Source organism: Lolium rigidum, chromosome 4, assembly GCF_022539505.1.
Source record: "Lolium rigidum isolate FL_2022 chromosome 4, APGP_CSIRO_Lrig_0.1, whole genome shotgun sequence".
NCBI classification, from domain to species: domain Eukaryota; kingdom Viridiplantae; phylum Streptophyta; class Magnoliopsida; order Poales; family Poaceae; genus Lolium; species Lolium rigidum.
This window is the reverse complement of record NC_061511.1, coordinates 132261840-132276298: the sequence shown is the minus strand read 5'-3', so window position 1 is coordinate 132276298 and position 14459 is coordinate 132261840. Positions and strand designations below refer to the sequence as shown.

Sequence of the window (14459 nt, the reverse complement as noted above, 5' to 3'; positions counted from 1 at the left end):
CAAACCATTGCAACATTAATCTATGATCAAAACATCTCCTAAAAGTAACTTTCAAATTAGATCCATCCCAAAGATTAGCAATACATTTATTCTGCTCATTCACTAGGAAATAAATCTCCCAGTATTGAATGGCCAGAGAGCAAGAACCAAACCAGTGATCCTCCCATAACTTAATGTTCCTGCCATCACCAATTTTCCATTGATAACCCATTTTAGCAGCCTTGGCATCCCACATAACTCCTTTCCAAAAGAGAGACACACCATTTAAAGAACAAGCAAAAATATTAGGGTTATCCAAAGTATACTTAGTATCCACAATTTTCTTCCACATTTTATCATCACTTAAGTGATAACTCCTAATCCAAGAGGCTAGCAGGCACATGTTCATCTCTGCTAAATCAGGGATGCCCAAGAAGCCTCCATACTCTTTCTTCCTAGTAACCAAGCCCAGTTGGCTAAATGATACTTATGGTGCCCCTCATAATTGTCCCATAAGAATCGAGTGATACATCTCAAACGTATCTATAATTTCTTATGTTCCATGCTAGTTTTATGACAATACTCACATGTTTTATATACACTTCATAATGATTTTATACATTTTCCGGAACTAACCTATTAACAAGATGCCGAAGTGCCAGTTCCTGTTTTCTGCTGTTTTTGGTTCCAGAAAGGCTGTTCGGGCAATATTCTCGGAATTCGACGAAACGAAAGCCAAACATCTTATTTCACCGAGACGGACCAGAACACCGAAGGGGAGACGGAGAGGAGGCCCAGGGCCCCCAGACCACAGGGCCGCGCGGGTGGGCCCCTGGCCGCGCCGGCCTATGGGGAGGGCGCCCTGGTGCCCCTCCGACGCCGCCTCTTCGCTTATAAAGTCCCTCGCGACCTAAAAACCCTATACCAATTGACGAAACTCCAGAAAGACTCCAGGGACGCCGCCGCCATCGCGAAACTCCAATTCGGGGGACAGAAGTCTCTGTTCCGACACCCTGCCGGGACGGGGAATTGCCCCCGGAGTCATCTCCATCGACACCACCGCCATCTTCATCGCCGTTGCTGTCTCCCATGATGAGGAGGGAGTAGTTCTCCCCCGAGGCTGAGGGCTTTACCGGTAGCTATGTGGTTCATCTCTCTCTCCCATGGTGTGATCTTTATGTGATCATGAGCTTTTTATCACTATTAATCTTTGTGCTACTCTAGTGATGTTATTAAAGTAGTTTATTCCTCCTCCATGATGTAATGTTGACAGTGTGTGCATCATGTAGTACTTGGCGTAGGTTATGATTGTAATCTCTTGTAGATTATGAAGTTAACTATTACTATGATAGTATTGATGTGATCTATTCCCCTTTCATAGCTATTGTTGACAGTGTGTATGCTATGTTAGTACTCGGTCTAAATTGCAACGGTCTATTATGCACTCTAGAGGTTACTTTAATATGAACTCCGGATGTTGTGGAGCTTGTTTACTCCGGCTTGAGGTGTGCTTTTATAGCCCTACACAATGAATGGTGTTTGTTATCCAACAAGAGAGTGTAGAGTAGTTTTATTATGTGATCTTTGTTGAGAGTGTCCACTAGTGAAAGTAGGATCCCTAGGCCTTGTTTCTAAGCATTGAAACACCGTTTCCAACAAGTTCTGTTACATGTTTGCTTGCTGTCATCTTTATTTCAGATTGCAATTACTACTTACAATCATCCATATTACTTGTATTTCACTATCTCTTCGCCGAACTAGTGCACCTATACATCTGACAAGTGTATTAGGTGTGTTGGGGACACAAGAGACTTCTTGTATCGTAATCGCAGAGTTGTGATATCTTTGACCTCTACCTCCCTGAGTTCGATAAACCTTGGGTGATTCACTTAAGGGAAACTTGCTGCTGTTCTACAAACCTCTGCTCTTGGAGGCCCAACACTGTCTACAGGAATAGAAGCGTGCGTAGACATCAAGCTATTTTACGGCGCCGTTGCCGGGGAGGTAAGGTAAAAGGTATTCACATCCTCCGACTACTAAGCTATTTCCTAGCACTGTTGCCGGTGTGTGAGTGCTCGAAGCTATTTCCTTCAGATCCTGCAATTGCATCTTTTTGTTTCTTGTTTTTATTTTCACTAGTTAGGCTTAATGGAAAACAACAAAAAACTTAGAGATCTTTATGAACTTTATATTGAATTAGGACATGATGTGTTTGAAGAGAGAATTAAAAAACCCATGGAACTTTGTTTGCAAAATAGTTGTAGCAATGTTATTAGTATGAATGCTTTGAACACCATTGTTGCTAATGCTATGGAAAATTCTAAGCTTGGGGAAGCTGGTTTTGATGAGCATGATATTTTTAGTCCCCAAGCATGGAGGAGAAAATTTACTTTGATGATACTTTACCTCCTATATATGATTACAATGATGACTATCATATTTTCAGTCCACCTACTATGGAGGATAAAGTTTATTATGATTATACCATGCCTGCAATTTATGATGATTACAATGATGATTGTGATAGTTTTACTCCCACTATTACTAATAAAATTGATTATGCTTATGTGGAGAGTAATGATACTTTTATGCATGTGAATACGAATGCTTTATGTGATAGTTATATTGTTGAGTTTGTTCATGATGCTATTGGAAATTATTATGAGAGAGGAAAATATGGTTGTAGGGATTTTCATGTTACTAAAACACCTCTCTTTTTGCTGAAAATTTTGAAGTTGCGCTTGTGTTGCCTTTCTATGCTTGTCACTTTGATCATCATGAATTTATTTGTGTACAAGATTCCTATGCATAGGAAGCGGGTTAGGCTTAAATTTGTTTCATACTTTCTTTTTGATGCTCTCTTTGCTTCAATTCTCATCCTTATGTGAGCATCATTAAAATTGCTGAGCCCATCTTAATGGCTATAAAGAAAGCACTTCTTGGGACATAACCCATGTTTTATTTTTCTACTGTTTTGTTGTGTCTTGGAAGTTGTTACTACTGTAGCAACCTCTCCTTATCTTTATTTTATTGCATTGTTGTGCCAAGTAAAGTCTTTGATAGTAAGGTTGATACTAGATTTGGATTACCGCGCAGAAATATATTTCTTGCTGTCACGAATTTGAGTAGCCCTCTCTGTAGGTAACTCAGAAAAATCAGCCAATTTTTGTGTGTGATCCTCAGATATGTACGCAACTTTCATTCAGTTTGAGCTTTTTCATCTGAGCAAGTTAAGTGCCCCTGAAAAATTCGTCTTTACGGACTGTTCTGTTTTGATAGATTCTACCTTTTATTTCACATTGCCTCTTTTGCTGTGTTGAATGGATTTCTTTGTTCCATTAACTTCCAGTAGCTTTGAGCAATGTCCAAAAGTGTTAAGAATGATTGTGTCATCTCTGAATATGTGAATTTTGATTATGCACTAACCCTCTAATGAGTTTGTTTTGAGTTTGGTGTGGAGGAAGTTTTCAAGGGTCAAGAGTGGAGGATGATGCAATATGATCAAGAAGAGTGAAAAGTCTAAGCTTGGGGATGCCCCCGTGGTTCATCCCTGCATATTTCAAGAAGACTCAAGCATCTAAGCTTGGGGATGCCCAAGGCATCCCCTTCTTCATCGACAACTTATCGAGGTCACCTCTAGTGAAACTATATTTTTATTCCGTCACATCTTATGTGCTTTACTTGGAGCGTCTGTGTGCTTTTATTTTCATTTTGTTATTTTCATTCTCTGAATAAATTCATGCTTATGTGGGAGAGAGACACGCTCCGCTCGTTCATATGAACACTGGTGTTCTTAGCTTTACTTTTAATGTTCATGGCGAAGGTTGAAACCGCTTCGTTCATTGTTATTTGGTTGGAAACAGAAAATGCTTCATGTGGTAATTGGTATATTGTCTTGAATAATTTGATACTTGTCAATTGTTTAGCTCAAATAGATCATTTTTAAGCTCTTGCATCATGTACTTTGCACCTATTAATGAAGAACTACCATAGAGCTTGTTGAAATTTGGTTTGCATGATTGGTCTCTCTAAAGTCTAGATATTTTCTGGTGAGGTGTTTGAACAACAAGGAAGACAGTGTAGAGTCTTATAATGCTTGCAATATGTTCTTATGTAAGTTTTGCTGTACCGGTTCATACTTGTGTTTGCTTCAAACAACCTTGCTAGCCAAAGCCTTGTATTGAGAGGGAATACTTCTCGTGCATCCAAATCCTTGAGCCAAAAACTATGCCATTTGTGTCCACCATACCTACCTACTACATGGTATTTCTCTGCCATTCCAAAGTAAATTACTTGAGTGCTACCTTTAAAATTCCATTCTTTGTCTTTGCAATATATAGCTCATGGGAAAATAGCGTAAAAACTATTGTGGTAAATAATATTTAGCTTATGTATCTTATTTCTTATAAGTTGCTTGTTGAGCGGTAACCATGTTTCTGGGGACGCCATCAACTATTACACCTTTGTTGAATATCATGTGAGTTGCTATGCATGTTCATCTTGTCTGAAGTAAGGGTGATTTATCATGATCAAATGGTTTGAGTATGCATATTGTTAGAGAAGAACATTGGGCCGCTAACCAAAGCCATGTATCATGGTGGAAGTTTCAGTTTGGACAATCAATCCTCAATCTCTTATGAGAATATTATTTGTTGTTGAATGCTTATGCATTAAAGAGGAGTCCATTATCTGTTTTCTATGTTGTCCCGGTATGGATGTCTAAGTTGAGAATAATCAAAAGCGAGAAATCCAATGCAAACTTTCTCCTTAGACCTTTGTACAGGCAGCATAGAGGTACCCCTTTGTGACACTTGGTTGAAACATATGTTATGCAATGATAATCCATGTAAATCCAAGCTAATTAGGACAAGGTGCGAGCACTATTGGTATTCTATGCATGAGGCTTGCAACTTATAGGATGTCTTATACATAACACATATGATTTAGGGATTTCTATTTTCGTGCCCCTGGTTCCTTAGTGGTGTCATGGTATATTTGGTGGATGAGAAGACAAATGGTGCATGGTGAGCGAGTACCACCAACTCCAATCACCGCTATGTCCATTTGAGTAATCACTGAAAATAATATAAGGCCAAGAACTCAGCTAATAGAAGAGTTCACGGATTAAACCGAAGGAAAAAAGTTCCACATAAATGTGGATTGAAGTTTTAAACTAGAAAAATTTACATGTAGAGTTGGGGCGGTGTTTCGGGACAATCCATGAAGCTTCATTGCAGCCTGCAATGATCCCGTGCAAACACTGTGAAAGCTTCTGCCATTTGTAGAGCCTTGGCCATTCCTAATGAGGTAGGATGTTTTTCGGAGAATTATTCAATCAGATTGGTTGTAGTTTAGTTTTCATAATAGGAAATAAATTGTGTAGCTGATTGTTTAGCGAGAAAGAAGACTTCACTCTCATGTATTTGGGTAGATGAATCACCACATTTTATAGCTTCTCTCATAATTGGTGATATATATGTGATTTGATTAATAAAGCTTGTAGCAGAATTTTGTTGTTTCCTAGAAAAAGACTTCAATCTGTACAAGCTTATAAAATTTGCGGAATTGATTGAAGTTCTGTACCGGCAGGTAATGGTTTGGGAACTGGAGAGTCTTGTCATTTTTTGCGCTCTCTAGCTGAAAATCTCATAGAAACCTGCAAAATTGTAAGCAAGACTCGCATATTGTTTGGCCTCTGGAGAAAATGAGATAATTAGTGCTTAAGCGACGACATATGTACTACCTCTGACCATAAAATAATGTTATAAATTTATCTAAATTTAAAAATATGTGACCAGTCTAATAAATCTTTTATAGACGGAGTGAGCAGCTCATAATGATGCGGTTTGTGTCTAATAATATGAATTTTCTGTAGTTCTATGTATCTTTATCTTTACCTACTAATAAAGGAAGTAAGGCTTCTCCTCTATTTTTCGTCCGTTTTTTAATTATTCATATTTTTTTATCACAATTACGGTACTTGCCACCGTCAAGTTAATAAAGTGGTTCGTGCGCCGAACTATCCCTCGACCCAAACGAAAGAAGATCTAGCGAACCACGGGAGAAGGTAAAGCTGCGAGCGCGATGGAATATATGCTAGAGACCTTATCTTATCTCCTAGTCAGTTTTCATTTTTAGTCCATCTATCTATTACATTTATGAAAAACATCCTGCATCGTTTTATTAAGCCATTGGGAACACAACACGCAGTGGAAGAAGAATTTGTTTCGGCTCTTTGCTCTCCGCCTTCAAAAATAGGAACACTAGGATTGTTTGTTTCCTCTTATGAATTTTTTCTTTCACGACATCGCATGTTAGTAATTTTATGATTTAGACGTCGGTAGAGGCAAACACTTGTACAGATAAAAATCAAAATGAAATAAAATATATTTTGATAGCTATAAATTACATCATATTATTTTTTAGATTTGTGAGCACTTGTTAAATTATTATAATAGGCACTTCCGTGTGGATTATTGGTTTTGAAAAGAATTTTGAAGGTGAACCATAACTCCATATCCTTCGAGAGAATTGGATTGGTTGATTGAGATCAGATCGGTATCATCACGCGAGATAAAAAAATGTCCCCATGCGAGGCTATAGACATGTGATCCCCAAGAAAACTAACATAATTTATGTATTGATATATTAATTAAATTGAAGTAGTGTGATCTTTATTACAAATCTAACACATATGAAAGTAAGTTTACGGCGCCGTAGCAACGCACATGTTTTGTGCTATTATAGTTTTATTTTGGTTACTGTTTTACCCCACTCAACTAATGATTTGATGAAAACATTGCATTTTTTTTGAAAACACCATATATTAGGTCAGCAAACCGCCTCATTAAAAACCTTCCAGTCCCCTTAGGTACCCTGGTGAGGAAAAAAGTGCGTAAGAAACTTGCCGCATTGACATCAAATGATCCTTACATCATGCGAAAGCCTATCCAACAGAAAACTAGGAGGATCATCATCCCAATTTCAGCACAAATTATTAGAATAGCAATGCTTAGGCTTAGCTAATGATTTGATAAAAACATTGCATAGTTGCATTGAGGAAGAGAAAAATCTGTTCCAAAAGAAAAACATAAATAAGGGCCACCACCATTTTGGCCCCGCCAGCCGAACCACATGGGGAAATTCCGCGGCCAGCACTCCCGCCCACCGGACACCGACACCTCGCTCCGCCTCGCCGCCCCGCTCCAGTCATGCGGCCGCGCCGGCGACCTCCGCCTCGGCCGCCGCCTCCACGCCCGTCTCGTGCTCTCCGGCGCCGCCGCCGCCTCCGCCTTCCTCACCAACCACCTCATCACAATGTACTCCCACTGCGCCGACGTCACGTCCGCGCTCCGCCTCTTCCACGCCATGCCCCGCCCCAACCTCGTCTCCTGGACAACCCTCATCTCCGGCCTCGCCCAGAACTCCATGCACGCCGACGCGCTAGCCGCCTTCGCCTCCATGCGCCGCGCGGGCCTCGCGCCCACGCAGTTCGCGCTCTCCAGTGCCGCGCGCGCCGCGGCCGCCCTCGCTGCCCCACGCCCCGGCGCGCAGCTGCACTGCATCGGAGTCAGGCTCGGCTTCGACTCCGAGCTCTTCGTCGCGAGTAACCTCGCGGATATGTACTCCAAGTCCGGGCTCTTGGCTGAGGCGTGCAAGGTGTTTGACCAAATGCCGCACAAGGATGCTGTCGCGTGGACTGCCATGATCGATGGGTACGCCAAGAACGGGAGCCTTGAGGAGGCCGCTCGAGCTTTCCGGGATATGAAACGAGAGGGACTGGTTCGGGCTGATCAGCACGTGTTCTGCAGTGTCTTGAGTGCATCGGGAGGGCTCAAAGATGGGTGGCTTAGCCGAACCATCCATGGTAGTGTAATGAAGGCAGGGTTTGATCGGGAGGTTGCCGTGAGGAATGCACTCACTGACATGTACGCTAAGGCTGCGGATATGGAGGATGCTGCTCGCGTGCTGAAGGTTGACCCTGAAGGTTGGACTGTTGTGTCGGCCACCTCGCTCATCGATGGCTACATAGAGACTGACCGTGTTGAGGACGCCCTTCGGACGTTTATTGAACTCCGGAGGCAAGGAGTCGAGCCCAATGAATTTACTTTCTCCAGCATGATCAAGGGCTGTGCTATGCAGGCTCTGCTTGAGCAAGGTGCTCAGTTGCATGCTCAAGTGATCAAGACTAATATTATCAGTGACTCCTTTGTTGGCTCCACCCTTTTGGATATGTATGGTAAATGTGGCCTCATAAGTTTGTCCAGTCAGTTGTTTAATGAGATCGAACACCATACTGATATTGCTTGGAATGCGCTAATCAATGTATTAGCACAACATGGCCATGGTAGGAAAGCAATCCAAGCTTTCGATAGGATGACCTCTAGTGGTATCAGGCCAAATCACATTACGTTTGTCAGCCTGCTTACAGCATGCAGTCATGCTGGGTTAGTGGATGAAGGACTGAAATATTTTTATTCCATGAAGGATGCCCATGGTATTGAGCCTAAAGAGGAGCACTATTCCTGCATTATTGATATGTATGGTCGAGCTGGGAGACTAGACGAAGCAGAGAAATTCATACATGAGATGCCCGTCAAGCCGAATGCCTATGGTTGGTGCTCCTTGCTTGGAGCTTGCCGGATGAGAGGAAACAAGGAGCTGGGAGAGGTTGCAGCACAAAACATAATGGAGCTTGAGCCAGATAACACGGGTGTCCATGTGTCCCTTTCTGGGATCTATGCATCGCTGGGCCAATGGGAGGATGTGAAGGCAATCAGGAAGTTGATGAGGGATAGCAGGATTAAGAAGTTGCCTGGATTTAGCTGGGTCGATGCTAACAACAAAACTCATGTTTTTGCATCCGAAGATTGGTCACACCCACAGCAGGAAAAGATATATAAAAAACTCGAGGAACTCTATGAGAGGATAAAAGAGGAAGGTTATGTCCCGGACACACGGTTCTTGCCATGTAATTTGGAAGATGCTGCAAAGGAGAGGATTCTGCGTTATCACAGTGAGCGGATTGCCGTAGCTTTTGCTTTGATAAGCATGCCTGCTACAAAACCAATCATTGTGAAGAAGAATTTGCGCATCTGCGTAGACTGCCATTCTGCACTCAAGTTCATTGCTAAGGTAGAAAGCAGAGATATTATTGTTAGAGATAACTCCAGGTTCCACCATTTTGGGAAAGGGGGGTGTTCCTGTGAAGATTACTGGTGATTAAATCTTATCTCTTCTTTTGCATTAGAAAGGACATTCTTGAATTGCTGTGATCTGCCCAATTCACGGTGCTTCAATTTTATGTCACTATATTTGGATACAAGCTCATTGGTGCTGTGGTGCATGCTATTTATTAACTGCCCGATGGCAAACAGGCACATGCTTGCCAATGCTTCTACCTGTTCATGCCATGAATGCAAATATAGACAAGATATATTTTGTGCTGTTACAACTGTTTCTTGTTTTTACGTAATCAAGACATTGTAGTTTACAAGGCACAATACCTGAAGTTTTCTATTCTAAACAACACTGCAGCCCCTTAAGTAATTGTTTCTTTGCAACTCCTGCTGCATGCAGATACTTAAGATTTCTTTTACGTAATGAGCTCCATTGACCAAAAGAAGTTCTATGCAACTCTTCTATTCCGCACTAAACACATTGTTGTTTCTTTGAGCTGTGTTCTTACTATTCACACATAGTTGAGCATATTGCAAGTGTTAAATAAAATTGGATTTGACATTGTGAAATTGAACATTTTGAAGAAATTAATCACATGAGTCTTCACTATAGAAGGAATCATTATTGGTTTTTTAAAGAGGACGCTGGCTACAGAACAGATTCAATTGATAGGTATAACTGAGAAACCTTCAGCAACTTCCCAGCTCTCCGAATATGTGTTTGGAAGACACAACATTAGTGTCCTATACTCCTATGCAACATTGGTACCCCTGAAATGTGCGGATCATCCTTTCTTCCACTGTCCTGTTAGATTCACTCGCTGGCACAAATAGGGACTTCAGTGGGGAGATTTCATCTTCAGGATAGAGGTATCATATTTTTCGTTCTTTTAGATGCAAACAGGAATCTATGACGACCCTCCGAGGCTGGGAAGATTATATAACTTATTCTTTTTACCAAGGCTAAGAGTTTCCTAGTACATAGTTGCTCATGCATTCCTGGCCTCTTCTATTGCAAATATTTTACCTTTATTAAAAAAGTTATATGCTGATGTGGTCTCCCTACCCCTTCTCTGTCAAAAAAAATCAATACTTCCGGCCTGAAGAATCCCTGCACCCATCTTTCCACCTTAAAAGCTTAAAAATGCAGTCCTGAAGCCGCTCAAACATTAGTCATTTAGAAGTGTTCAAAACTAGTAAGACGGCCAAATAATATAAAATAAGCAGAATGACAGAACAAGTTTAAGATGTTCACCAACACCTTTTGTGTATTCTTTTATGTTTAATGCAGCATGTTCCCATCGAATAAATGTTAGAACCTTCTGTGTGTACAACACCTCACTCTTAAGGATTGTGGTTTTACTGTTCTCATGACATGAGGAAGCTAAGTATGACTTTCTTTGTGTGTCTGCGTTTGAACAGGCACCTGAAGGCACTTAAAATATAGTTATGCATCCTAGCTAAATTTCTTCATTCTTTTGAGTTTCCTCTCTTTGCCTCTTCGCATAAGAGTTAATTTCACATGGAAATGTGGTACTAACCAGTTCTTATGCGACTTAAGGTCTTATCGCTTGAAACTTGTTTCCTTGCTCTTGAGTGGTAAAAACTGTCTTGGTTGGTAACCTCTTATCATTATCATGCTACTGCTTGGATGTGTAACTTTAATATGCTCTGCATAAAATTCATGACCTGGCTATAGTTCTCCACAAACTTCCTTTTGCTGTAAGAAATGATCCTTGCTTCTATCCATTTAAATATTGTGAGATAGGTTAAGAATTAAGAAGTGTCTTTCTTTGATAGAATTAAGTAGCATGATTAAGTCAGCACTTTCGCCTGCAGAGTCATCATCTGATCACCATGATCATATAATACGCAGTGCTTTAATAACGTCAGCAGAAAGGTTGTCTTCAAATATAGTACTATATGATTAGTTTCAATTGTGGTCACCTTGGATTTTTTTGATGGTATTAAACCATTGCTGTATAGTCATATTAGCCTATCTCCATCTGTGGTACAAAGTAGCTCCTTTTTTTCCTTACTGGGAATTAATCAACACAAGGTATCAATCAGCATCCATGCATGCAAAGCTGAATTAGCAAACATATGCTACCCATTCCATAAACCATTAGGTGTGGCTATTGATCGCAGGGAGTATTTATTAGGCTTTTGGAGGAGGTTTTTTTTAGTTTACGGAACGAAACTCTGTCGTTTTTTGTTGCTGTAATTACATATTTTAATGTGTATTTTCTACGCAGTCATTTGCAAGAATGTATGGCTATAATAAGGAAATATGTGTTGTTGATTACCTCCTAACTCCTTATGCAATTATATCATTGATTCTCAGTCCTGTTCCCTGTTGTGGAAGATTGTTGGCTTTTCAGTTTTTTTGTATCGGAGTGCTGATGACTGTAACTATCATGATTTTTAGTGACTGATACGGTAATACCTATTGCTCTACTGAAACATTACTAGCACCCATCACATATCAGAATTAATAACAGTAACAAAAAATACATGTTGAAATGAAATAACCAATAAAAGTAATATGCCCATATGAGTTGATAATCCACTTTCATATGCACATGATCCCGAGATGATTATGTGGCAAAGAGTTCCCGTAAGCATATCTTAGCTAAGTAGAACTGGCACATGAGGTACAAAAAGTGTTGTACGTACAATCTCCTGTAATGACAAAACATTATATGTGACCTTCAACATAATCACTCTCCTGCTACATTTGGTTTAGATGAACTCTTCTTTCAAGAATGGAGCCTCTACATATAATGCTATAAACACTTGGTAAGGAAAATGTATCGACATGATTCCTTGGCCTTTTAGAAAATCGCAAGTTCATAAGCTTTGAGAACATCATCAAGAAAAATGTTTTTCATTTCAGTATGATTGTTCAATTCTACTTGTCCAATGTACATATGCCATTTCAACATGGTACACTGTATGACTGAGATTACATAAGTGCAGTGTCATCTCAGCTCCGAGATTACATGCTGAAGATATTTGAATGATTTTTTGTAAGAAACCCATAAACCAAAAATCGAAACCGTCAACCGTAACCACATCAATGTATTTCTCATCAGGATTATACAAATTTTCCCTCACTACAGCACTCTTTATCTTGTTTGCAGGAATCATGACCTGTGGAAGGGTATAAAAATCTCATAAGCTTCGACTTCAAATGAATGTCGAAATAGTTCTTTACCAGATTTTTTATCCAATAAACTTTAGCTACTAACCAGAGGGGACTTTGCTTTAGTTACCTTGTAGGGCACCCCTGTGATGTGTCCCTTGGGAGATGTTAAATCCAAAGGCCTATCGCTATGGAAGGCAGTTTTCTGAGTTGAGATGAAGAGCATTCCAGCTATTGGGCCAGCTGTGGTTGAAAGATAGCACTGGAAAGCCTTCAATAGCTTCTCTTCTTTCTCGACAGGGAAGTATTGCCTGAAGACTTTGCCCATGCTACCAGCTTGGAGAACCTTTGCACCCACGCTTAGTTTCCCTTTCACAGTTTCTGAAAGTTTTGGTCCAAGTGCTACTGCAAGGCAAAAATACAGAGGTTTATCAACGATGAGAATTGCTGTCTGATTAGTGTATAACTGCATATCAATTTCTTATTGGGAAAGGTAGATATTAGATGTCATACTTACTGTGTTCCTTGAAGCCCTGCATATAACTATCTGTCTTCTGGCTTAGCTTGCTTATCCGATAAATGATGGAATTCTTCTTATCTGCACCAAGGAAAGGATAGAAATCAGTATTAGCATACACATTACTGTAGGTGGGTAAAGAGAAACGGGAAAGAAGATGGTGGGATCATTACCCTTCTTGCGGACCAAAGTAGGACAGGTTGGTTTTATTTGTGTTTTCTCATCAGCGTATCTCAAGGAAGACGAAGGAATTCCAATGACATGGTCCTGGCTGAAACTCTTCATTGTTGTTTGCTGAAACTGCTTGTTGCTACTTAGGTTCTTTCCCTGTGAGAGGTTGGCTCCTGCTCTAATACATCTTCTGTGGGTTTTATATGGCGAAGCTGGGTTAAAGGTTGCTTTATTCCAAGGAACAAAGTGGTCGAACTGAATCATCACTTTATGCTGCATACTCACCATCGCCTCATTAGGATGGAAAGCAAGGCACACTTTTCTTGACTAACGGAATCAGTGTGAGCAGAACTCGTGGAGATTTCAGCCCGGTGAATGAGGAGGTACCACTGTTTTCCTTTCCTACTTGGGCTGCGTTTAGGGGGTCCTCCTCTCTATCTTCCCTTTTCCCCCAGCCGCCGCCGCCCCCTCTGTTCTTTCCCTCAGCCGCCGCCGGCGTCGCCCTTCTCCACCCCGCCGCCTCCAACCCTCCCCGGCCCCTTCCCCTCCACTCCACCTCTTCCCCCCTCCCGATCTCCCTCTCCACCAACCAGGTTTCTTCCCCACGCCCGGGGGTGCTCGGGAGGAGGCCGCCATGGCACGGACCGGGAACATCGGGCCTGGCTCCTCTAGCCATGGTGGTGGTCGTGCTCGTCGCAGAAGAAGCGACGATAGTGATGAACAAGCTCGCGCGCGCAAGCGCTCTACCTCTCGTGCTGCTGAGATTGAACAGGAGGAAGAAGAAGAATCCGAAGAAGAAGAAGGGGAGGAAGAGGAAGAAGGAGAAGAGGATCTCGCGGCATTCTCATTTGAGGCCCGTAAGAACAAGAAGAAGGTGGTCCAGAAGCTCTCCGCCCCTCTTGGCAGGAGGATGGTGCGGAGTGTGCCGAAGAAGGACAAGCGTTATGTGGCGGCTGACTACAGGACCATGGCCTCCAATGAGTATGTTGAGCTTCGTCTCACACTTGATTTTCACGGGAGGAGGTCTCAACGGACTGCCTTTGATCCTCGTTTTTGGAAGCTCGAGCATCAAGATATCTATGAGAGCATTTGTATCCTTCCGCGGTCACACATGTGTTCACCTCACAAGCATATGGATATGCCATTCATTGTCAAGAATGAGATGAAGCTTGGGCAAGGTGTGGTGGAAATCATTGAAGCCAAAGGGTTGAAGGGCATCATGGAGTTTCAGCAAGATTGGAATGAGGAAGCCATCCTTCAATTCTATGCCACCTGCTTCTTTGCCAAGGATAAAGCAAGGACCGTGCATTGGATGACCGGTGGGGAACACCTCTCATGCACCTTTGCGAGGTTTGCCGACCTTCTTGGGCTCAATGGGGCACAAGGCTATAGCATCCATTCTCATGCTGCCAATGGGCTTGCGTTGCATCCAAAGGCTCTTGCACCTCTTTATCCTCCGGGCCATGCT

The 14459-nt window shown here is 41.7% G+C and overlaps 1 protein-coding gene and 1 pseudogene across 1 annotated transcript; one reads left to right on the top strand and one right to left on the bottom strand.

Annotated features, from left to right (window-relative positions):
• Positions 1-7113: 7113 nt before the first annotated feature.
• LOC124649162 (putative pentatricopeptide repeat-containing protein At5g52630) lies at positions 7114-9400 on the top strand. Its single transcript, XM_047188827.1, has one exon. It carries the CDS (start codon positions 7114-7116, stop codon positions 9199-9201), a length of 2088 nt encoding a protein of 695 aa, XP_047044783.1. The 3' UTR covers positions 9202-9400.
• A 2739-nt stretch (positions 9401-12139) lies between these two features.
• Positions 12140-13105, bottom strand: LOC124705574 (annotated as a pseudogene).
• Between the last annotated feature and the right edge of the window lie 1354 nt (positions 13106-14459).